Source organism: Colletes latitarsis, chromosome 14 (genome assembly GCF_051014445.1).
Source record: "Colletes latitarsis isolate SP2378_abdomen chromosome 14, iyColLati1, whole genome shotgun sequence".
Classification (NCBI taxonomy): Eukaryota; Metazoa; Arthropoda; class Insecta; order Hymenoptera; family Colletidae; genus Colletes; species Colletes latitarsis.
This window is the reverse complement of record NC_135147.1, coordinates 30025733-30053721: the sequence shown is the minus strand read 5'-3', so window position 1 is coordinate 30053721 and position 27989 is coordinate 30025733. Positions and strand designations below refer to the sequence as shown.

The following is a 27989-nucleotide window of genomic DNA, read 5'->3' as shown; positions in this document are numbered from 1 at the left end:
GGTCAGTACCTCATGCAACTTCGGGAATTCGATAAAGAACGTCAATGGGAGCCTGTCCTCCTTGCTCTTGAACAGCCCAAGTCCGTCTTCACGGCATGCAATTTCGAATCTCGACGGCCCAGACATTTTTACGTTTCGAGCTATACAGGGTGTTCGGCCAGCCCTGGGAAAAAATTTAATGGGAGATTCTAGAGGCCAAAATAAGATGAAAATCAAGAATACTAATTTGTTGATGGAGATTTCGTTAAAGGTTATTAACGTTTAAAGTTCCGACCTTACCTTATCTTACCTTACCACCTACCCCCTGTCGATTTTTCTTAAAAATTAGATTTTAATTTTTAGTAATTTTATTTGACGCCCTACAGAAAAGTTGTCTAATACTGTTTTGCAGGTACCCATGAGCTCTACTTCAGAAAAAAGTTTCATTGAAATATAATCACAATTGTAGGAGTTATGGCTGTTTGAAAATTGGACCATTTTTATGGGGTTTTTCTCATTTTGCGGGGTCAAGGATCAACTTTTCGAATATTTTTGCGATTTGTACATATTCTCCATAAAAATACGCGTAGTTTGCTTTTTTAAACATTAAAATCGTTCGATCCGTTCAGAAGTTATGACGTTTTAAAGATTCGCATGAAAATTCGGGCAGACATTTCAGGCCTCAGATTACATTTTCGGTAAGGAATTTTTTTCTCGAAACTGAGTAGGATTTCGGGGGTATGTCTGTTGACCAAAAATGCTTGCAATTGACCCCTGCAACTAAAAATAATTTTTCCAAGACGCGTATAATGTTTATTTAGCAGTGAAGTTATTATACAACACGGAACTTTCAAACATTGACAACGGTAACGGTATCAAATGCGCAATGACAAACAATAAAATATATTCTATATTCGTCTTAATTTAATCACGATTTAATCGAAAATTTGAAGTTTGAGGTGTATCGTGAAATATCAGTATTCTTTAAATGACTGTAATTAAATTGATAAATCTGTGGCACTATATATTAATTGTACTTTTATGTTTCGGTTATGTAATGCCAATAAGCAGCGAAAGAGCGACGCGGGTAGGTTCGACATTTTTGTCGAATATCGTGTAAAATCATAATCGGTATTTAATGAAAAAAATATTATAGATAAAAACAGTTGCCTTTGACATAAAAGACATTAAAGGAAAGTCAACGAAAACTCATGTAAATATTCAGGAGAACAATCATTTTCTGACAATTGCACCTGCTTTACCAATTTTACCAGGAGCACCTGTACCACCAAAACTATCTAAACGCTGTTATAATTCATATAGGTATTGATAACTAGTTAAAATCAATATATACCGATAACTAAGCCAGAAATTATTGTAACATTATTTATTTAGCATTATTAAATTATAATGCTATTTTATAAATTTTATATATAGCCCAGCAGATTCTCCATTTAACGTAGAACATGCAAAAGCTGAGAACTCTAATACAGTTACACTGCAATGGACAAGCGAAGGAAAAACTATTGTTGCAACAAGAACAATTGCAGAGAAAGAAAAGAATCCTGATAGAATATGTCTTGATAGGCGGGGTCTTACTACATTTCCAAATATAGTTGAAGAACCACGATTACGTTTATTGTCCCTCCAACATAATCTTCTTACAAAGATTGAGAATTGTAACTTCCCTCAGTTGACAAAATTAGTGTTTCTTGATTTGTATGATAATCAAATTGAAAAAATTTGTAATTTTGAATTGTTAGGAAATCTAAGAGTATTATTAATTGGAAAAAATAGAATAAAAAAGATTGAAGGCCTAAAACAGCTTTCTAAATTAGAGGTGCTAGATCTCCATGGAAATCAGATTTTACAAGTATCAGATTTAGATAATCTTGCATCGTTAAAAGTACTTAATTTGGCTGGTAATAATATTAAAGCAATAGGCTATCATGACTTCCAAGGATTAACATCATTAAAAGAGTTAAACCTCAGACGTAATAAAATCAAAAAATTATTAGGTTTTAGTGAAACACCACAACTACAGAAATTATATTTAAGCAATAATGACATTCAAAAGTGAGTATTTTATTCATTTAAATAATAAAAATGCACTGTGGTGAAATGTTTTTTATCAATATTCCAGAATCGAAGATGTAGGAAGTCTTGCAAAAGCATTACACCTTAGAGAAATAACAATTGATGGAAACCCTATAATTCTGAATGGAGACTATGTTTCCTTTCTTGTGTCATATTTACCAAATTTACAGTTTTTATCCACTATGCAAATTACAGAACAAATTCGAAGAACTGCTATGGCCTGGAGGACATCTAAGGAACAAAGTAATTCCACTTTTTTAAACCTCAGCGCGCAAGTTTGTATGAATGCCAGGCGGGAAGAAGTTATATCAAATGCTAAAATAAATTGGGAGCTTCTCAGATGTCATTCTAAATCCTCTGCAGATAACAATGGAAACAATGTTCGAAAGAGTAATGTTAATCCACTGCAAGTTCAAAGATCGAACGCGTTCAAACCTAAAAACTTAGAGAAAGTAAAGTCAAAAGGTTTTGGAAGTTTGACTTCCATAAACGAAAACATTGAAGCAACAAAGATAAACATAAAGAAACGAAGTAATTCTAGCGATAATTTATTTCGACTAAAAGATACAACTAAAACGTGTCCATTGGAATTTAAACTTCCACCAATTTTGGGATCTATTGTAGATAATTTAATTAATAGTAAATTCGATGAAAAAGTAGGTAAAGATAGTAAAGGCTTGATGAAAGCAAAAACTGGCAGTAATATTGGTAGCGCATCGAGCAGCGATTCAGAAAGTTCAGAAAGTCACGAAAATCTGAAAAGTTGCTTGAAATCTCATCTGTTAAACTCTAACAAACATTCTCCTTGTAATGTTAATGAATTTGTAACTAATGAAATATTCAATTGTCTGAGTGGTTCTACACCAACATTAGAAACCACAATTAATGAAGCAGAAGATAGTAAAAATTGTAGAGTTTTCAAGTCTTCTCAAGTATTAATAAACGATGACAAAGATTTAGCAAAATTCGGTCAAAAAATAAAACTTCATGATCAGCAAAGTTTAAGCGATTGTCAATCTAAGTCGAGCGTCGGTTCCTCTGGATATTGTTCTTCTAAAACTAGCAGCATGGATAGTTGTAAATCAGTATTGAGCGATTCCAGTACATCTCCTGTTACTAAAAATGTCTTATTAAAGTGTAAAAGTTTTGAGAAAGATAAAAATAGGGTAAAGAGTGCTCAGGTAAAGAAAATTGTGAGTTACAAAAGTAATAGAGCAGCAACTGCCAGAGCTAAATATAGAGCTTTAACACCACAGAGTCCTCCTCCTTTGCAAAATCCACCAAAAGAAAGAGAACAAGGTATGTAGCAATAATATAAATGAAATATATTATTACAATTTACTATAAACTTTTGTACAAATAACAATGGTGGTAGATACTAGCAATAACAGACTTTATTCGTGAATGGATAGGCATAACATTTTTATTGGTAATTGTTAATAGGAGGTGATTATTTAATAGAAATAGTCGGTCGATGTTTAAACGTTTACGGCCAAGGTGCATTACGTTTTATCGATCGACCATGGGATTCTTCAAAAGCTGAAGATGTTAATGTAGTTAAATTCAATTATGCACAGTTCAATGATGTGGCCAAAGTTTTATGTAAAATAAAAAATAGATTTTCGAACGTAGAACATTTTGTGTTTAAAGAAACTAACATCAGTTACCTTGGACAGCTTAATGCTTTGGCTGAAGTACAAGGATTAACAAGCATTCACATAGAAACAGGAAATCCAATTATCTCAAAAGACTGGAAAGTGTATGCTATATTTCGTTTAGCTCATTGGGGGCTAAAAATTATCAATGGGAAAGAAGTAAATATTCATTAATATTATTTTATGAAAAAAAAAGAAAAAAAAAAGCAGAAAATTATAAATACCAGTACATGGATTTTATTTATTAAAAGATACATTCTATATACAGATTACAAGTGAAGAAATCGACTTAGCAAATAAAGAATATGCTGGTCTTGTCGACATAGTAATGTACTCATTACCAGAGTCTTTATTACAACCTTTATTACAAAGATTACATTTAGAAAAAGTGCAAAGGCAAAGTGGAGAACAAATTACTGCCAAACAGTTCTTACTTAACAGCGATCCAGCTCTCAGAAGTGTGGTTGCCAAAGAGGCATTGCAATGGAGAAAAGGAAGTGTAACACAGGTGATAAAATAGAAAATAAAAATTTTGGTAATTAGGGGCCAATACAATACAACTTGTATCTTTTCTCTTGCTGAATTCCTTTTTCAATAACAGGAAGATCTTATTTGGAGACACAGAGGGAAAGTACATCTGTTAAACTTAATTAATCTCACTGTAGATGCAATACAAAAATTGCAGTTACTTGAAAATAAATGGCCAAATATTTTATGTGAAATAATTCAGACCACTTTATCTGATTTTTCCGAAATGGATACATACATGAAACGTTGCAATGAAACACTTGAAAGTGATAAACGATAAAAAGTATCATGACCTTTTACACGCTCAACGATGTCTGTAGTTCAAATTTTTAACGCAAAACATAGTTATTAAATTATTAGTTACTATATTATTATATAAGATCATTGGTTAAGATAGTGTGAATTCATATGAATTCAGAAAGTACGTTCCTCGGTACGTGTTCATATTTATTTTGTTAATTTATTACATAGATTATAGGACACGATGTAACTATATATTTGTTATTTAAATATCCTTGTCACGTTTAAAATAACTGCGATGAAAAATTGAAACGACATAATACTTAAGTTTTATACAATTATTCACGATTATGTAATAATAAACATAAGTTTATTGCAATGTTAACGTAAAATAATGTATTTTAAATATATGCAACAAATTAGTAGTTTTCTAATTTGAAAGTGATGCGCAATTACCGATGTACAAACACACAACTAGTGTAATTTATATAAATTCTTAAAAAATTAATTCTCATGTATCGTCTATTCAACGTTTTCATTCCATAAGTTAATAAGTGCTAGACAGACCGAAATGGTGAGTCATATTTACAATAATGAAATGCATTCTTGTGCTAAGTAAAATCAGTCGTTCCGCATCATTTTGTTCCGATGATGGATTCCACGCTAAATGAAATTGTAGACTTCTTTTCCAGGCAAGGTCTATTCTTGTCTGCAGAAATATTATTGAGATTCGTCACGGCGGAAGTAAAATTGTTAAAATTTTTCTTCACCTTACGGGGTTCCGTTACATGTTCGAACCACGGAATTGCGGAATACGTGGTCGGAAAAGGCTGCAATTTTTTCGAACTCTCGGATTCTTGTCGATATTCTTGATTATGCGATAATCCATTTAATAACGGAGCATCTGCGGTAACTGAAATAAAAAGAAAAACCATAAATGTATAGATTAAATTATTTTTATTTAGAATACAATTAAATCGCGCCAATAATATGTTTAAACATTTGTAGGGGATGAAACGTGAATAGATTACATATAGCAAAAAAGATGGAGATGTCGATTGAATATCTTCATTTCCTGGCAACAGAACGTTAAATATAATCCCTACAGTAACAAACCAATTTTGTGTATACCAACGACAGCTGACGCCACACGGGTGTTACTTTTTACGATTTCCTGCAAATCTCCACAAAAGAGTGTTTCGTGTACTAAAAGGACTTGGATATTAGATTCGGATAGTTCTTGTCGGGCTTAATAACATTCACTCGAAATATTTTTGTTTATTCTAGATAGTTAAAGAGTTACGAAGAAAAATAAAATTCGATTCATCTGTAAATGTTTAGAGAAAAGTATTCTAAGCTATTCCGATTCTGTTTGCAAACATGCTCCTCTGGTTATTTGCTTGGTAATGGGAAGATGACTTCTTGGAATACTGAATCAACAACTTTACGCTTCTTCTTCTAACGAGACGCAGTTGCAGTACTTTGAAATCTTTTTCGTAGATTAGATTTTTGAAATGGCTAACTTTAACTTATTATTAATCACTAACATGTTGTAGGTAAACCGTGGATCGTCTTCAGCCCGTAAAAACCTTGCGTTACGCTGATGCTGGTTTGCGTGAAGTGCAACTGATGTCGTTGGAAGTTCTTCGTTCTTCGGCAGAGAGGACCCTGGTCGGCTTTGAGTAGGTACGATGGACCCGAGGGGTCCATCGGCGCATGACAGACCGTCGAAACGCTCTCACCGAAGTAATTCCCCTGAGCCTGTTGTTGCCTCCTAAGCGCAACCTGCGCTGCCATCACTCGTTGTCTCTCGACCACCAGCAAACAGCAAGGACAACGGCAGTCCTTCCACGCGCACGATCGCTTGTGACCCTTTAGACCGGAAATTACACCGTGGTTCCTGCATCTCGCGCACTTTGGACTCCTCAGGCGTTGCTCCATGCTGGCACTAGCTTGACTCGAACTGCCATTCTCGGTCTTCATCTCGTTTCGTTCTGGTGCTAATCTAACGAATATTATCCCTTTTCTAATTGCTTCGTAGGTCGTTTCCGCGATCCTTTATTGTACGTAACTTAATTTTAGTAAATTGTAAGAATTATCGTGGGGGCAGATTATGTGCAGAATATCGTGGCATAGCATTTCGTCTTTGTGCACGTTCTAATAGTCACTTGACCGATCAAATTACCGGTACCGATTTGATTAACACCGTAGCGAATACAATTGACAAAGAAGAACTATGATCAACCACTCCGTCACTAAATGTGTTTCGCACCCTTGAAATTGCCTCTTTAGCAGCTACCCGCGAGACTACTCGACGAAGCGGTCAGTATGCATTGTTGAATGAGTTATATGCTTAGAGTAATCTTTTTCCTCCAGCGAGGGAGGTGTCTCCTCATCTCCTCCTACCAATTCAAAATGTATTTTTAGAGGAAGAACACGTCGGGATTGGCCCGAAACCCCGCCACCCTCGCAGACTCACAGCCAATCGAGGCCAACCCGCGTCTCTGTGTTCTTGTTACCGTAGTGGTTTGTATCACCTCGAGAAAAAGGCGAAGATCTTCGTTAAACGAGCGACTCCTTTGATTACCAGCCACCCCCGTGACGGGATCGTATCGATCTTCCGCGAGCAGATCCTACAGTCGACATGTATACGCACAGAGAATCGTTTTACGCGAAACGGAAAGATTTATCGAGCTCGATTCCACGCGGGCAACGAAGATACGCTCGCTTATGTCAGTTAAATATCCATACAAGATGCGTCAATTTGTCGTACAAATTGTACGATATTTACAAGTTCTATCTCAGGAGAAGATCTTTACAGCTGTTTCGTTTATTTTATGGCCCGGACCAGTTAAGTTACACGTCCAAACTCTAATCGCTTGATTTCTTCCCCAACGCTCGCTCGCTTCTCCATAGTCAAACCGTTACGTTAGGGATTTTATCAAAACTATACTTAGTTTTAGTTTTAGAAATGTTTTCTACACCAACGATTCCGAATAGAATAGCACGTAATGTTCTAATCCGGTGTAGATTCTCTTCCACCAACCGAGTTACTGTCTTTTAGGCAGTAATATATACCGTGGCGTTTCCTTTCCGTTCGAGTATATAGATTTTTACCCAAAACAAGGGTAGAACATAACGTTTACGGGCACGGCACTTAAGAACCGGCCACCCGAAAGACGCTCATACGTTAAGAAAACATACTCGAAACTAATATTAACTGTGCGTTGGCAACATCCGAGAGGATCGTATTAACGAGCTCTTAGAGCAAGATCACAGAAAGAATGCCATGTGGCCGCAGCTGGCGGTGTGTACCGTTGTTAGTCCAACGAAATTCTCTCTCTCTTCTATTTTTGCAGTACGCAATAGAACGAAAAGGGAGAAGAGATTGCACTGTCTTCCGTTTTCCGATACTTCTCCACGGTATGTCATATTTTTAGTTGTAACCGAAAACGATCTCCGATTTCTTGGACGCTCGATGACATTATTCGGGTGAACTCTATAGCAGACTTGGGTAAAATTACATTTTACGTTTATTTAATCGAACGTTTATCTTGATAAAAATTTCACCAATCTCTAGTGCATAGTTCCATCCTTGGTTGTGCGGTAATTGATCAGATTTGTGTACTTTTGTTGTCAATCAAGCGTACGTCTATTGGCGAATGTTCAAAATATTCTGCAACTTTGAATTATTTTTACTCTGCACGAGGAATTTAAGTAATAATGTTCTATTATTGTTTCTTTACAGTCAGCGTTTGGCAAAATAGATCAAGAGAAGCCGTAATCGATTATGAAAAGGAAAAGATACGAGTAGGTTTGATCGAAAGATATTTTTATTTCGTATGAAAGTTTCGTTCTTCTTTATTTCATTTTCTGTGTTCTGTTAATAGTCCACGGAATTAGAATTCTTTGTTCGGAACGCAGCGTTTTTACGGGTGAGTCCAGAGAGAAAAGGGGGCCAATCTTAGCTATGGATATTCTGAGGTGCAACATAGCTCCGGTCACGCATCTTCAGCGGAACCGCCGCTGCCAACGGCGGAAAGATGTTGAATGACCTGTCAACATATTTGCTGCACTGACAACACCCCTCGAGCAAAGCTGTCCGTGTCGATCGGGAAACGGGGAGAAGAACGTCTGAGATGACACCCCTTCGTTCCACGCTCATTAGGGCGAATTCCTCGGTGCGTTTCACGCGTGCTTACAGACAGATGTAAATTTAAACTTCACCGATCATTCCTTCTTTCGTCGTCTACGAAAAAAGTCCAAAGGATGCTGTCATCTCTTAAAAGAAGAGAATTTCGAAGCGGCAAAGGGCTTTCACTCTTGAAAATTGTAAAAAAAGAAAAATCGTTTTCTGTTTATAATTATGAAATGAAAGTCTAATTACTATATTATTTAATAGTAACAATATTTATTTTCAACTTGCAGATCATTCAGCCAGGACAAGAGTGTTCGAAGAACATCTAAATAAAAATAAACCTATACGTTTAGTAATTAAAAGACGTTTCATTATTTGCAATAAACTAGATTCGTTTTCAAGTGAGAAATGATCGATGTCGAGTATCAGAAGTAGGCGACGTTCTCGACGATCCGACATTTGCAAATCGTGGCACTTTGCATTTGTTCTTCGACCGAAGAAAAATCTATTCGCATTGCCCTGTAATCGTGGCATACCGAAAATTAATAAATGCATTTTGACAGTCCCGAGAAGCTTTCGCGTTAAAATTCATCGCGGCTTTGCGCGCCACTCAAATGCGAACCGGTGAAGAGAAACGGGAGCCTAGAAGTTGCAACCATGTTATGTAACACGAAATTCAAACGATAAATCAAACGGTGTGAAATATCAGACGACGACGTATGTCGAAACTAACCCCGAGAAATTTGTGACAATATCTTCGCGAGGTGCTATAGTATAATGTAATGCAGTCGTTTACGAATAAACGCAGAAGGTATTCTTCGGTTAATAGATATTTTATCCGTCCAAGTATATAGCATTAATATTTTCGCGTTTCTGGTGCAATTATAAGGCTGGTGAACAACCAGTGATTAAATGCACTGCGATGCCCCACTGTACAAGTAATTTTGCTTGGTACTTGGGAAAGTTTATCGCGGGCTTCACAGGGATGCTTTTCTTCTACGTGATTTTCTTAAAAGAGAAGTGAGTGTTGTTAAACTTGGATCAATGTAAACCGAATGAATCGACGATAAAAATATTTGTGCATATTATAGGGAATACAGTTGCCTTTGTAACGCAAGAATGAGAGAATTCATACGTTCCGGCAAAGAAAAGTGGGTCACGTTGGTCATACGTGCGAGATGTTTCCAAAACGTTTCCCAAACAGTAACGAAAGAACGTAATTATTTCTTACCTAAACAAGTTTGGGAAACGCTGCTCAAAAGATCCGTTTTTGAATCATTTATTCATGGAAGAATATTTTTCTTCGCGTTCTTCGTACGTTCAAAGACGATCGTGAACAAGTCCTAAAGAATATCGCGCATCGTATGGCCAGCAAAATCATGCGCATGATATAATCAAAAAGTTCTAATATTTAGTACCAATTCCTGCTCCACAGACGACCAGACAGATGTGAATGCGAACACGGGTAAGTTATTTGTTATCTATTGTACGGGCCAAGTTTTGATAGAGACAGATTTATGTTCAATAAATATAAATTTTTTTCACAGAATGCAGACCAAGGTTTATGCTTGCGGCTGCAGAAAACGTACGGACATGTAAGTACAGAGATTACAAACTGTACAACTCCCTGAATATTGTTAATACATATGAGAAACGTCAAGTACATAAAAATGATTTTTAGGGTACCGAAAGATAACGGAATGGATTCAGGAGAACGACCCATTGAACATCTCGAAGACTGCACTTGCGCTGGGGCGAGGCCTTCCTCAAAATGACAATGGTAATTTCGACTTCTCCAGCGAATCGCTGTAAGTCTTATCATCATGGACGAGCCTTATTGCACGACAGATCGGTGATTCCGTGGTTACTTTGATTGCAGATATATCGTCTACAAATTGTATGTACTGTATAACATTGCTTAATCGGGAGAAAAAGGTAAATAATTATGAAAAATCTGTATTGAATGCATTCACATTAAAGTTACGACATTAGGTTACAAAATCATCGTCGAGCGTAACAAGAAAACCAACGGGTAGATACTGTCTTTACCGCCATTGCTGTGGGATCGTGTCCGCTGAAAAACTGATGAAAAAAAGAAGAAGCAAACAATCTTGCGCACACCTACGCATTACCCAAGATACTGTTTCCGATTATTGGAAAATATGCAACCAAAATAGCTACGATGAATCGGGGAACCGCACGGATAATATTAATACTGCTAACGTTACTAATAACGATAAGAAAATAGGGGAAGAAATTCTAATTAAACCAGAAGAAGTAAACATGTTGGAAAAGCATGAAGAAGATATCGTAAACGAATGTACTTGTGACGTGGTAAGTGCAAATGTCAAATCTGCCGAAGTAGAAGTAAATTCAGAAGATATTGTACAGAACTATACGGAAAATCCAGAAGAAGAAATATGTTCAGAATTATGCGCCAACGAAGCAGATCCTAAACATAAAATATCAATTGATTATTCGTGTATTTCTCTTGATTACAACGTCTCTCAATCGTCTCCCCTATGCTCCAAAACCAAATGCGAAGAAAGTAAATGTTATGATAAGAAATTAGACGAGGTTTCTCAGAATAGTCTAGAATCACAAATTTCGGAAATTCGGAAAGCATCCGAAACGCAAAGAAAAAATAGTTTATGTAAAATTACCGAGATACTTTCGGATGAGGAACCGATCGAGAATATTAATTCGAATGTATGCAAATGCCCTTCAAGAGGAATCAAGAAACAATCGCAAAGTGACACCAGTTTCAGCGAAACGATTATTACACATAATTGCATAGATTCGATTTTGTATCGCGAATTGAGGAAAAAATGTGTATCTGCCGTTAAGAAGAAACTGTCGATAGATTGCATAAACGCTATTCGAAATATCGCGACAAAATCGCGTTTCAAGCCGAAAGACCCTAAATCCCATCAAGAGTCTGACATTGATTTTTCAGACGACGCACGAGTCTGTACTACACAGCAAAACCAAAAATACAATTCAAAATATCCCGTGAACAAACATCGATCGAACTCAAGGTTGCAGAAAAGATGTATTCGTCGCGAAGTCGAAATGGGTTCCGCGCTTCCTGTTACTTGGCAAAAGAGTGCGATGAATTGTAAAAAGAAGTTCCAATGTGAAAATTGCTCCCGCGACACAAAGTTAGTTTACGTCATCTTTATTATCTTTACGTCGTCCGTAAAACGACAATTTTTAATCTGTAAATTTTTAACTCTCTTAATTCTTGGCATCCTATCTGTTTAGGATTCGTAATCGTAACGGTCCGCAATGGAACGCCGCCAATAAAGAATTTCCGTTAAAATTTAATTCTTGTGCCGCGCAGGCGCAAAAGAAAATGCTTCCTGGAAACTTCCAGTGGCAAAAGAACAATTATACGTTGGATAACGTAAAATTAAAGAAAAAGATCGATGCTTTGTTAGATCGTAAACTCATTTTGGCTCGCGAGACATGCTGCGCGAAGTACAGACAACAGTTTCTGCAATGCAAAGAAAAACCAACTATGGTCCTCTTCAGGAACAAAAGATCAAACGGACCAAGAAATCTAGAAAACTTTGAAAACTCTACGCTTTCGGATTGCAGTTGTTCGACGACGTCCACGCAGTACACAAAGAGTTCGGTTCGTGACGGTAGAGTCGTTTGTCGGTGTCCACCGTACAAAACATCGCGGTTCGCGATGACTTTTAAAGATCAACACAAGCAGGGTAAATACAGAATTGATCGTTCACCGTTGTTCTCGTTCTCGTCGAGCCTATCGTCGCCCAAACGATGCCATTCGCGGACAACGCTGTCGCAGGATTTTGTCTATCATAAGCAAGAATCGATTTCGCCTTCTTCCTGCGCTTCGACTTCGCTGTCAACCGATAAGGAGGGCTATGACTTTGGAAGATGCAACATCGATCAGACTATAAGTAAGTTTACATGATCTTTAACTGCGACGTGATAATACTAATGTTTCAATTAGGCTGCGTATATTCGTGAAAATTCCTCGGGGCTGAGGAACGATCTTGATCAGAGACACTCTTAATATAACCTATGTTACAAGTCCTGTTTATTTTGTCGATTAAGTTATACAAATTTAGTAAATGTATTTGGTAAAGAAACAGGTAGCATCGGGGAATTGAGAAAGAATCGAAGACTGTGGGCGAGGCCAAGATTTCGTGAACAAGAGAGAAAGAAGACCATATACATGGATGAACATCATGTTACGTGGGACATGAAGCACGCGTACTAGGAAACAGCTGGAACGATCGGAGGAAGAAAAGGATGAGTAGTTTCGTAAACGATGTACATATTGCGAAACGGTACACGTTTAATTATCTAATACAGGAATGGGGAATTTATTTTTTGCCTGTACGCCAGCGCGCTAGTTCTCCCACCATCAGATAATCGGCACCCTCTAAGTGATCATCTGCCACTACCACTCAATGTATGTATGTATATGTAGAATGATTCTCTTGCTAGGCAGTTTAAAATGACGTTTCTTTTTGTTGCATTTAGATGAATTTTAACAAAGTTAGGGCATTTTAAGGTTTTTCGGGGTACAGTAACCCACTGTACGCCGCGCTATCGCTCAACAAAATGGACGAAGCGGGACAAATTCGAACGTTTGCTATGCAACAGTCGCATCTCTAACGATTCTTTCGCCTGACTGAACACGAAAAGTCCAGACGCGAATGCTCAAACCACAAATTCATCGCGTTAACGATGAACGAGTAAGCAACAAACAGTAACGAGTACAACGCGTAATTGGCAGGTACCGAGTTAGCACTGAAACTCCGTGAATAAATTGGACGCGCGCTGGCGCGGGAGTGACGCGTCCCGTTGGACGCGCTTGGAAAATCTGAAACTCGATTAATACGCGTCGTGTCCGTAGGTGAAGAGTCTATAAGTAGAATCTTGAGCGGACACGAACGTCAGTCATATTCATATATTATATTCCGACCTGGTAGACGGAACCTTGCTTTACGCTAACGAGATATCCGCGACGGTTAACACTATGCATACATCACGCTATGCCACGGTATACATCTTCGCCCCAAAAATTTCAGTTACAATTTCGCCGACGAAAGAGAAACCACCGATTTCCCCTTCTTTGATTCGTTGTATACACTCCGAAAAACTTCCGAACGAAGAAACTTTTAGCTTGATAGATGATGTTTTCTGTTTGATAACGGTGTATTTTCTTAATGTATTGTTTTACTTTGTCTTCTCTTTTCTTTTTTGCAGAATTTTTTAGAAAACTAATAAAGTATTTATTAATTTCATTTCACTTTAAAATGTGCTCGCCTTAATTGAATATTCTCATTGTGAGATTTTAATTTAATTAAGCCGAGGAATAAGATTTACAAGGAAAGTAGGAATTTTCTCGTTTTGAATTGATATCTCGAGAAAAACGTCGGTTGGCGCCTTCGGTATCCGTGTTTGTAAAGTCTTTTTCCCTAAAGTTCTCTCGTCTTAATCTACTCGAGAATCTCTGTGAATGGCAGGCTTTGTAAAGGAAACGTCGCAGCTGCGTCCCTCGCGCCGCCTCGTATTTTGCACGCATTCCGATGAAATAAAACAAGACTAGCAAGGGTGCTGACTTGAACCGAGAAGAAATATTTCGAAACGGGATGTTAAATGAGCGAACTGTCCAACTGTCACTCCGCCTAGTACCCAGTTTCTTAGCACGTAACGAAAATATGAGCCAAAATGAATCTATGTATTTTCGGTGTCTATGTTACAAATAGACTTAGCGTAACACTTACACGGCAACTTTCCTTTGGAAACGAGTCGATTCCAAAATTATACGTTCATTGTTATTCATCCCTGTTGACGCCAACGAATAAACGGACTCACAGTTTGATTCATAAATTTGTTTATAAATAAATTCGTTCATAAATATATATGTAACATATGGTGTACATAATAAATTCATTTGGAATAATTATCTCGGATATACAGTGAATCGTTTACTCGATAAAGGAAGAAATATCTTGAATGATTCTTGTCGCATCGTTCAAGATATTTCATACTTACATAATTTTGATTTTTATTTTACAAATTAATAAGATATTCTTCGTTCGAAATAAGTTGATTCTGTCTGAAACATTTACCGATCCATTCGCTTTTAACAATTATTATTGGTCTTTGTAGCTCGTCGATTAGACTTTTTAGTTTAGAACTCGTGGAATTTCTATCAATGAACACGTGTGTTACAAAATTGTCGATAGTGTCCTTAATTATCCCTGCCATAAAACTAAATTCAAACTTGGACTGATCCAACTGATTATCAAAGTATCCCACCATGCCCCGAAATATAGAATAGGGTGATATTCCATTGTCAAATAATTCTTTATCTATTTCTTTCATTTGTAGATGATCCAACCCAATGGCATTCAACTGAAACTAATTTTATGCAAAAATTTTAATTAGAAATTACATTTTTAATATGTGTAATAGATAACACGTCCTACCGTTTCTTCAACTTTTTTTAATGAACGTGCCAAACTCTCTTCGTCTGCATCCACCGTAAAATTGTCGTAATATTCATCGTAATACTGTGCTAGTCGACGTTCTGTTGATTCACGACTGCATATCAAGTCCCATGGTAGAAAATCTTGTAACGACGACCAATTTTCTTCTTTGGTAACTCGTTTGAACCAATCCAACGATACTACGTCGTACTCTTTACTTTCTATGATATTCTTTGCTCTTGCCTAGAAAATTTATTATTAGTCAAGGTTCGCTGGTAACGTAATGGAAGAACAAAGCTTATATTTGTACCGGTTTAACGTTACCAACAATCACGCAATAGTTTTCTTTTAATGGATTTTTAACCACTTTCGCTCTATGTTGCAAAAGAATTTCTTCAATGTCTGTTTTGGACAACTCATTGTCTCCATTTATTACACATATTTCTTTAGTGTCAAAAAGTCGTGTGAGATAAATCGGCGAATCGTTAAGAATATTAGATTTCGATGACTTCTCTTCAAATAATGACGAGCATTGTTTCGTCCTACGTACTTTGCTTTTGGGAGCTTCTTCTGTATCATTGCAATCTACATCTCGCTTTGTTAGCTTTTGAATCGGCCTCGAATCCTGTGTAACAATAAAACACGCTATTTACACATATGAAGATTATAACATATAGGAAGTAATTGAAATTTATTCATTTAATTGCACATACTTTAATTAGCGATAACAGTTCCGTTTTAGTGCAAACGCTATACCATGGTTTATCAGTTCTAACATCCATCACTCTTGGGAATCGTAAGCTATACCCTGTTGGATAATCCTTACTTTGTGTCATCTCTGTAGCTCGTATTGTAAAAATAATAGATTCTTCAGGACGAATCCATTTATTTGGTGGATCTAGCTAAAATATATTAATAACATTATACAATAGGAGGAGAAAATACCGAAACATCTCGAACGATTATTCGATATTTTATCCTCATCCTATATGTATATTTTACAAATACTTACCCTAGGAGGAGACACATTTTCAGGACATTCGTTCTGCCATTTACCTTCGAATCTTTTCCAAAGTTCTTTCAACGTTTCCATAGATAAGCCATTGCTGACTGATACAACAGATGAGAATTTTGAGGGATTCTCTCCTGGAACATTTGACGGGGAAGCTACTGCCATTAGAAAACTTTTCATTAAACCCATAAATTTTCCTTCGCCATAATAACCGCCGACAATAATCAAATCTACATCTTTCACTAAATTATCCGAATACTGCAATGTTATTGTTCGAATAAAATAAAAGTTGATAATATAAATAAATACTTTTAAAAAGAGAGTATTACCTCAGCTTTTATTTTATAACAATTACTGCCATCTCGTACGTTGGGTTTATATTTCATGTCATATTTTTTTAGTACAATTCCTTCTTCCTTATTTTGTATACTTTCATTGAATACTGTGCATAATTCTTCCCTCTGAGAAATTTTAATGGATTTACACAACATTAAACAGCCCTCTTCTTCCTTAAACGCATCTTCTAATATTTTTAGTCTTTTTTCGTAAAGTTCATTAATAAGTAAAACATCATTATATAGAATAATATCTAATGCAATAAAACACGGCTGATGGTGACTATTTTCTGAAAGCTTTTTAACGTCAAAATTCATCCCTTGTGTACTCAATAGTTTCTTCTCTTTGTGCCAACCCATTAATTCACCATCCAAAATTATTGATTTACATTGCGGTTTCAAAAGTCTATTAAATACACTACTCATAAAACCTGAAGTAAAATTTTTTTGTAATAGAAAGATGAATTTAAGTTTATTTGCAGTATATTTAAACTATACCTGATGAACTAGTTTCCCCATAACCGTAGTTCTTTGTAATATCGTATCCTTGTCTTGTAAAGTATTTATATTTGCCATCTTTCATATGCATCTGAGATCGTTCACCATCATATTTCGTTTGTACAAAATATTGTTCACCTTTACTGAAAAGTGTCTTTGTATCTTCAATCCTACATCTTTCTAACAACATGGGTTTAAAATGAGAGAAAATTTGAATATCATGGTGGTATCTCAACTGGGGATCAGATAATGTTTCGCAGATCTGACGTAAATCTGTTGATACATCAGACAGTGCATTTGCATCTGGGTGAAAAACTGAAAAAATAAAAATTGTTATTGTTTTCCATGGATTCAAAGTGATAGATCAACGTTGATGTAAAAAAGAAACCTTGTAATATCCTCTTCGTTCCGATACCGAGTTTCAAATCTTTAAGTATTATTCGCGTTATCCATTTAAACTCCAATGCATTTGTTTTCCCCAACAAAACTTTAAACGTTTCATCCTTTTGCCGAATATTGTCGTTTTTCGATGATATATTATCAAGGAATAAATTGATTCGTTCTATCGTGAAACCAGAACTCTCGTGTGGTAACCGATTTCGTAGAATCCAATAAGCTTTCTCTGCAAAGTCAGATCCTGTAATCTTTTTTGTTGTTGGAGTTCTAAAACAATATTATCTTTATTTTAATATGGACAATGATAATACAATATTAATGCTAAGTAGAAAAAAATATCCAATAATAATCTCACTTGTATTGTACAAGATTATTTGCATCCTTGCTACCTTTACCCAAACAAAATACGCGAACATAAAGATTAGCAAGGGATTTTTCTTTTAAATTGTGCGCTCCACGTTCTCGTTCACGGCCCGGTAAAAGTAATCTCATTATAGAGAATAGTGAAACATCCTAATGATATAAATTCTTAATTATTATGGCGGTAAATTATTTATTTTGAGAAATCGAATTATTCATTGTTAAGAAAATTTAATTAATGAGTATATAACTATACCGCATCTGGGCATTCCGTTTTATGTTTGAGGCCAGCAAGACGACATTGCTTGATGAACTTCTCTAAAATCTCGGCTCTCTTAGCAACACGTGCCTTCTTGATTTCTTCCAAGACATTACATAATTTCACAAATTCAATTTTGGCAGCTAATGTCACACTCATTTCACTTGTGTAGCAGCTACAGAACATGTAATAATCATTAATCGCTCAACGACATTGTTTACGATAAAAAATACAAATTAGATAATAACATTTAAGACTAGAAGGTTCAGTTATAAAAATGCTTCAATTTATATAAAAATATTCACAAGTTTATTTACAAAATTATGGTTTATCTTACATTTGAAATCGGTAAATTAACATTCTTACTCTAAACTGTAATGTACTTTTCAAGGTACATTCTTGCCAACAAGAAATTTTCTGAATCTAAGTAAATAAGATGCAAATTAAAAGCAGCTTCTTGTTTCAAATCTAAAAGATACGAGTTCTCTTTTACTATTTCTCCAGGATCTTCGTTGAGTACTAATTTGTAAAAATGTACAGCTGCTGGTAATAACCCAATTTGATGGAATGCACGGCCCATATTGTAATACGTTTCCTGTTTACCATCTTCGCCCCGTAATTGACAATATTTCTTCAAAAAAGCAATAGCTAAAACAAAATAAGATACAAAATACAGAAAATATTCGAAATATCTTAAACAATTATTCGAAAAAGTATTACCTATTTTTGATTCGAAAAAAATATCCCTTAAATAAAGTAACATATATCGTACATACATAATTACCTTGAATTACAAGTTGATTTTTGTTAACAGAAAATTTTTGGCACGCCATTTGTAATAATGTTACACCGATAAGTAATGCCAATAATGCATTAGGTGCGACTTTAAAAAGAGAAATATAATCGTTGAGGGCATATTTATATGTTCCCGAAACAAGGCAGTTATTTGCATGCAATATATTTAAGTGAGAAAATACATCTTCTCTTCCAAGAAGACGCATAATGAACCTATTGTGTCTGCAATCTTGAGCGTCTTGTATAATAATGTTTAACAAATTCCAAGTATTTGGCCTGTGACAAACGCGTATTAATTGCCGCACAATGTTATACCCATGATAGGAATCGTTATTATAAATACAGGACAGCAAGCATAAAAACATAATCTGAGTGTTTCTCTTTTCAAATCTCTTTGATGTTAAAGCACTCAAACATATTCTCTGCAGTAAACCATATCTCTTTAGTTTGCAAGCTAATTTACACATTTGCACGAGCAAGAAGTATTCATTCTTTTCGCTTAATTCCGTGGTATTGAGAAAGATTGGTGCATTTTCTTCCTCAAATTTCTCTCCGCGCGACAGTCTATGAAGTTTCAATGAGTCTATTCGCTGTCGTGTTCCATATGCTCTAGTCAATGCATTTAACTCGACTTTGCTTCTTAAATGAACACAGTGTCTGGAGAAGAGTAACATACCAGATCGAAAATATTCATCGTATCTCTTTACTTTAAAAAGAAGCAACGTTCTTCGGTAAACTACTTCAGGATCTAAAGTATCCGATTCGGGATCTTGATCAAGAACTTCTATTGCTTTGTTGTACTGACCCTTTAGTTGATAAAGTTTGGCTAGAGCTGTTCTTGCGCCTAAATGCTGAAATGATAATTTTGTAACAACTTCATAAGATTTTATCGCTTTTTTTAAATCTTTACAGCCAACCCAACATTCCGCGTGTCGTAACCACACTGCAGCTAAACTATAATTATTACTATTTACTAATGGATCTAATAACGCTAAAGCATGTTCGAATTCTTTTTTTCCCATTAGAGTTTCTGCAATATCTAAGAAAAGATCTCCAGAAATTTCTGGATTTTCGTTCAAATAAAATTTAGGGAGAAGATTTTCAGCCAGTTTCATTTGATCTAATTCAATAAGAATTATAAGAAATTTTGCTTTTAAATCGACAACAACATCGTCCGGTATTCCACAGGCTTCTATTTCGCCTAAATCCTTATCTTCTAATTCTTCTTTCTGTATATCATTGATATTTTTATATTTGACCCAGATCGTCGTATATTTCGTTAAAATATTTAAACATCTTCTAAATCTTTTCAGTGCTATTAATATTTCAGTCATGATATTAACTTCTTCCAAAGTAATGAAAGAGGGACACTTTGAAAAAATATTTTCCATTGCATCTAATGCTTGTTCATTGTTATTCTCCTCCATGTATCGTTTAGCCAACATCTTAGCATATTTAATTATGTTATTACCATCTTCAGGTTCCAACTGATGAACTAATTTTGAAAATCCTCTTAAATAAGCTTTTTTATCTCCGTTTCGTTCTAGAAGACGTGCTCGCGTTTCGTACAAGTTTATATCTTTTGGATTTGCTTGAATTGCTTTATTATAACATGTAATAGCTTGTTTAATGTCTCCTTTCTCCAATGACATATTCGCTAATCGTACCCATTGATCAGCATCTCTAGGACTTAGATGCGCCGCTATTAAAGCAAATTGTAACGATTTTTCTGGTTGATCTGCCTCATATATCATTGCCAATGTGTGAAATGGTTCTGGAGCACTTGGCACTTGTCTAAAGAAAAGTCGCAATATTTGTACCATTTTATTTTATAATCTCAAAATAAAATGTCCTTTTTTTGTTTGCAGCAGCTGTTATGGATTATGAGTATTTGGAAAAAAAAAAAGAATTGATCAATCTGTCGGAGCTTTCATTTGCCAGGTGACTGCTTTAATGATCAATCAATATATCCAGATTGTTGACAATTCTTTCTTTTGTAAGTCTTACAATCCACAAACACTGCTGTGTGCATCTTAATTTTGGAAAAGCCACTTGCCTAATTATTTCCATACATATTTGAGCAGCTAATTCTGTATCTCCTCTGGCAAATCTTAAATTTGCTTCACCCATGAGACCTTGCAGAACTGGAGGAAGTGTCCTTTTTTTTCGTTTATTTCTTCTTGGTGCTTTACGATAAACAGATATATTTGTTTCTATTTCTTCATTCTCATTATCATTTCTAAAAATAGAAGAATATGTTGCCAGGTGTTTCACATTATATATAAGAATTATTTACTGGTGTACTACCTAGTAGGGTAGTCAGTTTCTAAAGTCTCTACATCTACACCTTGATCCATTTGTAAAGAATATTCAGAGAATGTTAATTCACCGTTTAAGAACTGTTTTGTTAATTTATCTTCTTCATCTGCAGTTAATAATATATCTTGATCTTCTACATCTATAGTAACATCCATGACAGAACTACTTTGTTCAGAATATGTGTCTGGTATAATATCTTGAGTTAGATCTTTGATTTCTAAAGCATTTGCTTCAACAAATTCTGTCATATCTACATTCATATTACTAAGAGCATTTTCATCCAGCTCTTCTATGATCACTGATGCTATTGTGCTTGTTTCATTGAGCGTCATGTTGTCTTTGCAAGCCGATGATGACAAATTTATTTCAATTAATGTCTCTTCATCCATACTAGATGCCATTATGAAATTATTCACTTTCTGCACATAATATGAAACACTACAAATTTTCATTAAATAATATATTTAAAATAATTATGTTGAACTAAAAATAATCTCGTAAATACAAGTGTTTCAAATATTGTAATGCAAATATTCGTGCAATACAAATAAAATATCATCAACAAGGGAAAAGAAAAAGTATCAAAAGACAACTTTGGGGAGTAGTTTCATCCCCTAAACTTGATTTATTACTGCTGAAAAAAATATAATACGTGTATTTTATTTTTGGCCATTCTATAAACCTGTAAAGTCTCATCAAAACCTAAAAATCACTTAACAGATGTTTTTTATAAGTTTCGCGGTAATTAAACACTTTTGACAATCAACTGTCACGTGCATATAAAAGTCAAACAGCATATATGCATGACATGTGCTTCCGAACTTCGTATTAAAAATTGTAAAATAACTAATATTCCACATAAACAATCTATATACGTTAAAATCCATGTACTTACGTTGTAAAATATGTATTTATAAATATAAATTTATACCTATAAGAGGTTAAATTATTGCATAAATTATTTACCTTCGTTCAGTTTCGTACGAAGTAATTTACATGAAATTTCTTCAGTAAACGAACGATACTCTTTACAAAATAATATTTCTCGTATACATAAAACACAATTGACGTATTATTTCATTCTTTTCGTGACGAACAAACAATAAGAATACAATTTCTGTTACTAACATCACCACTGTGCAATGTGAAATTCTGTAAACAGTACGATAATACAGTGCATTATGATTTGTTTGTTCATTGTTCGTAGGTGCAATTTATTCGCAATAAAATACATCGATTATACTACAAAGAAGTAAGGAACGTGGAAATATTAAACAAACATGCATGTTTCGAACACTTCGATTTTTCAATCGAAGCAAATCTTTATTTTGGAAACGTTGAGGTTATGACATCAAAACAAAATTTTGACAATAAAAAGACGCCTATAGGCCGTTTTTGAATTTCTTAAAAATTAACCAAATAAACGTATATTACATTAGCTTCTATATTATCCAAACCATCAAAAGAAGCATGATCGAGAAAAACACTGTTTAATAAATTATGTATTTCTACTACATGTAAGTTTAACAAATTACAACTAAAAACTGCAATACAGTTACGTTTTCATAATCGAAATTAACTATAAACTAGTTTTTATCATTAATAATCAATAACAACATCGAAAGAATGTAAAAGTTAATAAATGATTCTTTGGTAATTCAACTTCTTGTTTATATTTTTCAGCTGATATTAATAGTATGAAGCCACATACATGCTGGCTATATGTCTCTTTATTGTTAGTGCTTGGTATTGGAATTAAATTGTCACACAATCAAGTAAATTGTTCAGTCAATAGCAACAATTTTATAAACTTTGAACCTTCTAAAACTACCAAATTATCGTGTCATGGCAATGGTCCAGAACAAATAAAAGTTCACTTTGCCAGCAGAATCATTGAGAATGAATACATTGTTGCATTTAAGGGTTATTATAAACCATGTACACGCGAAAACTATATAAGGGCTGCATTGAATTCATCCGGCATTCATAATTGGAAGATTTTATTTCGTGATAATTTGGCCAGCAATTTTCCTAGCGACTTTGATGTTGTTCTGTTGGAAGAAACGGATAAACATAATGGCCTAGATGCTTTAACTGATCATCCTCTTATTAGAAGAGTAACCCCTCAAAGACTTGTGCAGAGGAGTTTGAAATTTGTCAATGCATCGGAAGATGCTGATTTTCCAGAATATAAAAATTTTAAAAGAAAAATTAACAACTATGTGAGTTCCTACATTCTATAAAATGAAGTAGATATTTATTGTAAGAGCCATAAATCACGCTGAAAGATAATACAAATTTTAGAACAACCAATTTTGGCAATCAACCAATCGTCATACATCCCGTAGATTATTAAGAGCCATACCAAGGCAAATAACAAGCATACTTCAAGCAGATGCTTTATGGGGAATGGGTGTTACTGGAAATGGTGTTAAGGTAAATAATATAGGTTTTAAACATTTTTGTAAAGAAAAAGTCAAGAAGTATTTGTTGTATGCATAATGATTATTGTTAGGTAGCAATATTTGATACTGGGCTAGCAGCTAGTCACCCACATTTTAAAAAAATTAAAGAACGTTCGAATTGGACAAATGAAAAGACATTAGAAGATGGATTGGGTCATGGAACATTTGTAGCTGGAGTTATTGCATCATCTTGTATAGATTGTCTTGGTTTTGCACCAGATGCTGAACTTCATATTTTTCGTGTTTTCACTAATACTCAGGTATCTTTATTATCGTATCTTCTACTTGAACCCAAAACTTTGAAAAGTATTTTTGTAGGTATCATACACTTCATGGTTCTTAGATGCATTCAATTATGCTATTCTTACGAAAGTTACAGTACTAAATCTTAGTATTGGAGGGCCGGATTTTATGGATCATCCATTTGTTGATAAAGTATGGGAACTAACGGCGAACGGTGTGATTATGATCTCCGCGATTGGTAACGACGGACCTTTGTATGGGTACGGAATTAAAAATTTATTCTAGTTTATTTCAAAATTAAAAATTGTGCTTCATAAATGAACTTAATTTTATTTAATATAGTACTTTAAATAACCCCGCGGATCAAATGGATGTCATTGGAGTAGGTGGAATTAATTGGGAGGATCAAATAGCAAAATTTTCATCGAGAGGTATGACAACATGGGAGTTGCCATCTGGATATGGGAGAGTGAAACCCGATTTGGTTACCTATGGATCAGGTGTACGAGGATCAGCATTGCAAACAGGTTGCAGAACATTGTCTGGAACTTCTGTTGCTAGCCCTGTTGTTGCTGGAGCTGTAGCACTTTTAGCCAGCGGCTTTATACAAACAGATGGATCTCAAACAGTTAAACAACGAGTAATTATGACTCAAATCTGTAACTTTTTAGATTCTATACCAGTGTTTCTCAAATGTCGGCACTCGACGGACGATTTGAAAAAACAACTTCCAATTACGATATGAACCATCGATGGATCGATAACACGTTCGCTGATCACAGTTTGGGAAACACTGTTCAACACATTAACTTTCGTTTTTGTGTATTTCTTAATTACATAAAAATCATATGAGCGAATGTAAATTTAATTTAGAAGTTGTGTATAATATAAGGTAACTCCAGCAAGCATGAAACAAGCATTACTTGGCTCGGCGCGTCGCTTACCCGGAGTTGGAATGTTTGAACAAGGGGCGGGAAAATTAGACTTGTTACGAGCATTTCATTTTCTTCGTTCATATACACCGATTGCTACACTGAGCCCGAGGTAATTACTTGTTCGCATTATATCGTAAAATGTTCGGCTGTGTATTAATTTTATACTATTAACAATGATGCATAATATGTGGTATACTATCAGCTATATAGACCTAACTGAATGCCAGTATATGTGGCCATACTGTACACAAGCTGTGTATCATACTGGTATGCCTACAATTGTAAATATAACTATAATAAATGGTTTGGGAGTATCTGGACATGTAGCGGATCTTTTATGGCATCCTTATACCGGTAATGGAAATGGTGAACGAATCGATGTATCGATAACTCATAGCGATGTTCTCTGGCCATGGTCTGGGTGGTTAGCAGTTGCAATAACAGTTCCGTCGTCTGCTCGTGACTGGCAAGGCATAGCACAAGGTTACAAATATATTATATATTACTTGTTTATGCATTTATATTGCATATCGTACAAATTTCTACTGTAAAAACCTCTGTTCGTAAAGTGTAACTTTATACATAGGATATATAGCTGTTACAATTGAATCACCACCAAGCGATGGAGAAGAAAAACCAAGACAATCGAAAATCGAATTACCGTTAAAGGCAAAGGTTATTCCCACGCCGCCCCGTCAGTAAGTATAAAAAATAAAAGATTTTCTTAATGTTACCACGAAAATTAACTATACAATTATAACTAATGATGTTTATTTAATAGCAAACGCATTCTATGGGATCAATATCATAATCTACGCTATCCTCCGGGATATTTCCCTAGAGATGATTTACGTGCAAAAAATGATCCCCTCGATTGGAATGGAGACCACATCCACACTAACTTCAAAGATATGTATCAGCATTTACGTAATGCTGGTTATTATTTAGAAGTACTCGGTTCGCCGTTCACTTGTTTCAATGCCAGAAACTATGGTACTTTGCTTATTGTGGACACAGAAGAAGAATATTTTCCTGAAGAGGTAATATAACTTTTATTACACTAATCACGAAATAATAACGGTAACTTTATTTCAGGTCGCTAAATTAAAACGAGACGTAGAAGAGGAAGGTCTCTCTGTAATTGTATTTGCAGATTGGTATAATGTTACTGTTATGAGGAAAGTAAAGTTTTATGATGAAAATACTCGACAGTGGTGGATTCCAGATACAGGGGGAGCAAACGTACCAGCCTTAAACGATCTTTTGTATCCTAACTGGGGAATAGCATTTGGAGATCAAGTACGAAATGGCCAATTTACTCTTGGTCAGCATCCATCTGTAACTTTTGCTTCTGGTACTACGATCACGCGGTATGATAACGTTATTAAAAACAAAATCGTTTTAATTGTTTATAAAAAAAAAAAAAACACACACACACACTACACTATGAGTTTTCAGAACTAACAGATAGTTTCTTATATGAGAAATATATATTTTTCTATTAACGAAGGTTCCCGAAAGATGGAATTATTCTTTACGTGGAATTATATGATCAAGGACAAGAGCTTTTACTCGAATCTGAATCGAGATCTACAATGTCTGTGCCAATTCTCGGACTTTTTCAAACAAGTGGCTATAAGAGTATTAAAAAAATGTATAACGATAATCTGGACAACAATGCAGTAACGGATAAGGAAAACTTGGAAAAACATAATCTTAAAGATCAAATAAATATTGTACCAGGCAGAATTGTAGTATATGGGGATTCGAACTGCATCGACGATAGCCATTTACAAAAACGTACGCTTTAAAATTAATACCAATTTACTGAATATATAATTTATTAATATTATACTAATTTTAGCTTGCTTTTGGATGCTTGATGCTATACTGGAGTATACGACGACAGGTCATGTTGCAACCGTTTTTACGGACGAAAGTCAGACTAAAGCAAAAGTTCTTGAGAAGCTTCATATTTTAGATAATAGTGAATTACCACAACGTATGGAAGGTAGTCATTTAAGGCGTCATAGTAAAGTATTATTACCTGAAAATACTAATACTGGCCACATTCGACCACTTCCATCTTGCCCTACTATTACTCTTGCTATTCCAAGACCTTTGAATGAATCTGTCCCTATGTAAGTAGTTATAAATTTCAATAAATTTGTATTTAATTTATTAGTTAACCATAAATTTAATCGTGTTTCAGAAATCTTTATAAACCTCAAAAGTTGCTATCTGTAAGAGATACAATAGTCGCGGTAAATCCAGCTTTACAGGATGCAAGTCCTCTGTGGCTTAGAAGGCGAGTTGGCGGTGCGAACATTCCTACACTACATCATGCAGAGCAGAATAATATTGATGAGTTAGATCAAACCGACGAAAATAATAGTGAAATATTTACAAGTAAGTGGAGTTATGTGGCAGGAATCATTATTGTAGGAGTTATTGTCCTCTATTTATTAAATCAATGGAATTGCTTAATATCGAAAAGGCATTCTCGAAGAAAAAGAACAGTCGGTAGATTACGCAGAGTTATTCAAACAATTTCTGTGCGCAAAGTGCCTCAAATGTGACTTTACATCTGACAAACCTTTAACCAATGCAAGATAATATTTAATTATCTGTGGTAAACGCTTACAAAATAACAAACTATATTACGTGCCTTTAAACTTACAGTACTCAAGATACGTTTAAAATTTATATAAATTATTTTGATAAATTTTGTGTGTCACTAATTCATTCTATACATGTGCATATTTCTGTTGATATACATAAGTAAAAATGCAAAATCGCTATATTATTTCTTCATTTGATCGCGTAAATAAAATTGAATCAAAATATAGGTTCATCATTATGAATAAATACGGAAGAATGTTAATGAAATATGAGGAAAATAAATATAAATTTGCACTTCCAACAGATTGTAAAGATATAGTTTTGAATTTATCATTAATAGCAGTTTATATGTTTGTACATGTATTTTACCAAACACGTTAATTTTTAAATTTACAAAATATATATTTGCTTGTAATGCACAAGCATATACGAGAGGATTACTATATTATATTAATATTAATAGAGGAATATATAAGTTTTTTCCACTGTTATTAACTTGTGATATATAATAATTATTGTTTTAATTATGCATAAGTGTAATCATATTATTCAGTTTTTTGTTACAAAAATTTATTTCAATAAGCAGCAATACAATACTTTTAATTTAAAAGTGTTTCTATCAAGTAAGATAGATTAC

At 34.7% G+C, this 27989-nt stretch overlaps 4 protein-coding genes across 12 annotated transcripts; 2 read left to right on the top strand and 2 right to left on the bottom strand.

The window, feature by feature from the left end:
• Positions 1 to 5: 5 nt before the first annotated feature.
• Positions 6 to 9318, top strand: LOC143349802 (uncharacterized). Of its 3 annotated transcripts, XR_013080996.1 has the most exons (10): positions 6 to 250; positions 392 to 1066; positions 1136 to 1302; positions 1417 to 2055; positions 2123 to 3375; positions 3520 to 3890; positions 4000 to 4239; positions 8248 to 8309; positions 8390 to 8680; positions 8928 to 9318. XR_013080996.1 is itself a non-coding variant. In XM_076781345.1 (8 exons), the coding sequence occupies exons 2-8, from the start codon at positions 968 to 970 to the stop codon at positions 4537 to 4539; spliced, it is 2976 nt and encodes a 991-aa protein (XP_076637460.1). In that variant the 5' UTR covers positions 7 to 250; positions 392 to 967; the 3' UTR covers position 4540. The 3 variants fall into 3 exon arrangements, 2 of the variants coding, with proteins under 2 accessions (XP_076637460.1, XP_076637461.1); XM_076781345.1 differs by lacking the exons at positions 8248 to 8309; positions 8390 to 8680; positions 8928 to 9318 and adding an exon at positions 4333 to 4540 and having other exon boundaries at positions 7 to 250; XM_076781346.1 differs by lacking the exons at positions 6 to 250; positions 8248 to 8309; positions 8390 to 8680; positions 8928 to 9318 and adding an exon at positions 4333 to 4540 and having other exon boundaries at positions 1022 to 1066.
• LOC143349804 (uncharacterized) lies at positions 5135 to 6482 on the bottom strand. The gene is made up of 2 exons (XM_076781348.1): positions 6047 to 6482; positions 5135 to 5412 (listed from the first exon to the last, which is right to left on the bottom strand). The coding sequence occupies exons 1-2, from the start codon at positions 6480 to 6482 to the stop codon at positions 5135 to 5137; spliced, it is 714 nt and encodes a 237-aa protein (XP_076637463.1).
• Positions 9319 to 11643: 2325 nt separating the features above from the next.
• Positions 11644 to 27929, top strand: S1p (membrane-bound transcription factor site-1 protease). 2 transcript variants are annotated; one of them, XM_076782033.1, is made up of 17 exons: positions 11644 to 11798; positions 11902 to 12566; positions 12762 to 13084; positions 22295 to 22604; positions 22771 to 23309; positions 23392 to 23523; positions 23603 to 23812; positions 23871 to 24055; positions 24138 to 24435; positions 24688 to 24839; positions 24933 to 25213; positions 25317 to 25428; positions 25512 to 25770; positions 25826 to 26100; positions 26241 to 26530; positions 26595 to 26871; positions 26943 to 27929. In XM_076782033.1, the coding sequence occupies exons 5-17, from the start codon at positions 22785 to 22787 to the stop codon at positions 27307 to 27309; spliced, it is 3363 nt and encodes a 1120-aa protein (XP_076638148.1). In that variant the 5' UTR covers positions 11644 to 11798; positions 11902 to 12566; positions 12762 to 13084; positions 22295 to 22604; positions 22771 to 22784; the 3' UTR covers positions 27310 to 27929. The 2 variants fall into 2 exon arrangements, with proteins under 2 accessions (XP_076638148.1, XP_076638147.1); XM_076782032.1 differs by having other exon boundaries at positions 12756 to 13084.
• Positions 13080 to 22303, bottom strand: LOC143350151 (general transcription factor 3C polypeptide 3). 6 transcript variants are annotated; one of them, XM_076782037.1, is made up of 11 exons: positions 22054 to 22303; positions 17971 to 18148; positions 17710 to 17867; positions 17347 to 17621; positions 16959 to 17273; positions 16455 to 16891; positions 16126 to 16383; positions 15827 to 16015; positions 15424 to 15738; positions 15114 to 15356; positions 13080 to 15045 (listed from the first exon to the last, which is right to left on the bottom strand). In XM_076782037.1, exons 2-11 carry the CDS (start codon positions 18130 to 18132, stop codon positions 14695 to 14697), a joined length of 2703 nt encoding a protein of 900 aa, XP_076638152.1. In that variant the 5' UTR covers positions 18133 to 18148; positions 22054 to 22303; the 3' UTR covers positions 13080 to 14694. The 6 variants fall into 6 exon arrangements, with proteins under 6 accessions (XP_076638152.1, XP_076638151.1, XP_076638154.1 ...); XM_076782036.1 differs by lacking the exons at positions 13080 to 15045; positions 15114 to 15356; positions 15424 to 15738; ... (4 more) ...; positions 17347 to 17621; positions 17710 to 17867 and adding exons at positions 18340 to 18621; positions 18758 to 20562; positions 20825 to 21007 and having other exon boundaries at positions 18072 to 18148; positions 21076 to 22303; XM_076782039.1 differs by lacking the exons at positions 13080 to 15045; positions 15114 to 15356; positions 15424 to 15738; ... (5 more) ...; positions 17710 to 17867; positions 17971 to 18148 and adding exons at positions 18224 to 18621; positions 18758 to 20562; positions 20825 to 21007; positions 21076 to 21525.
• Positions 27930 to 27989: the final 60 nt, after the last annotated feature.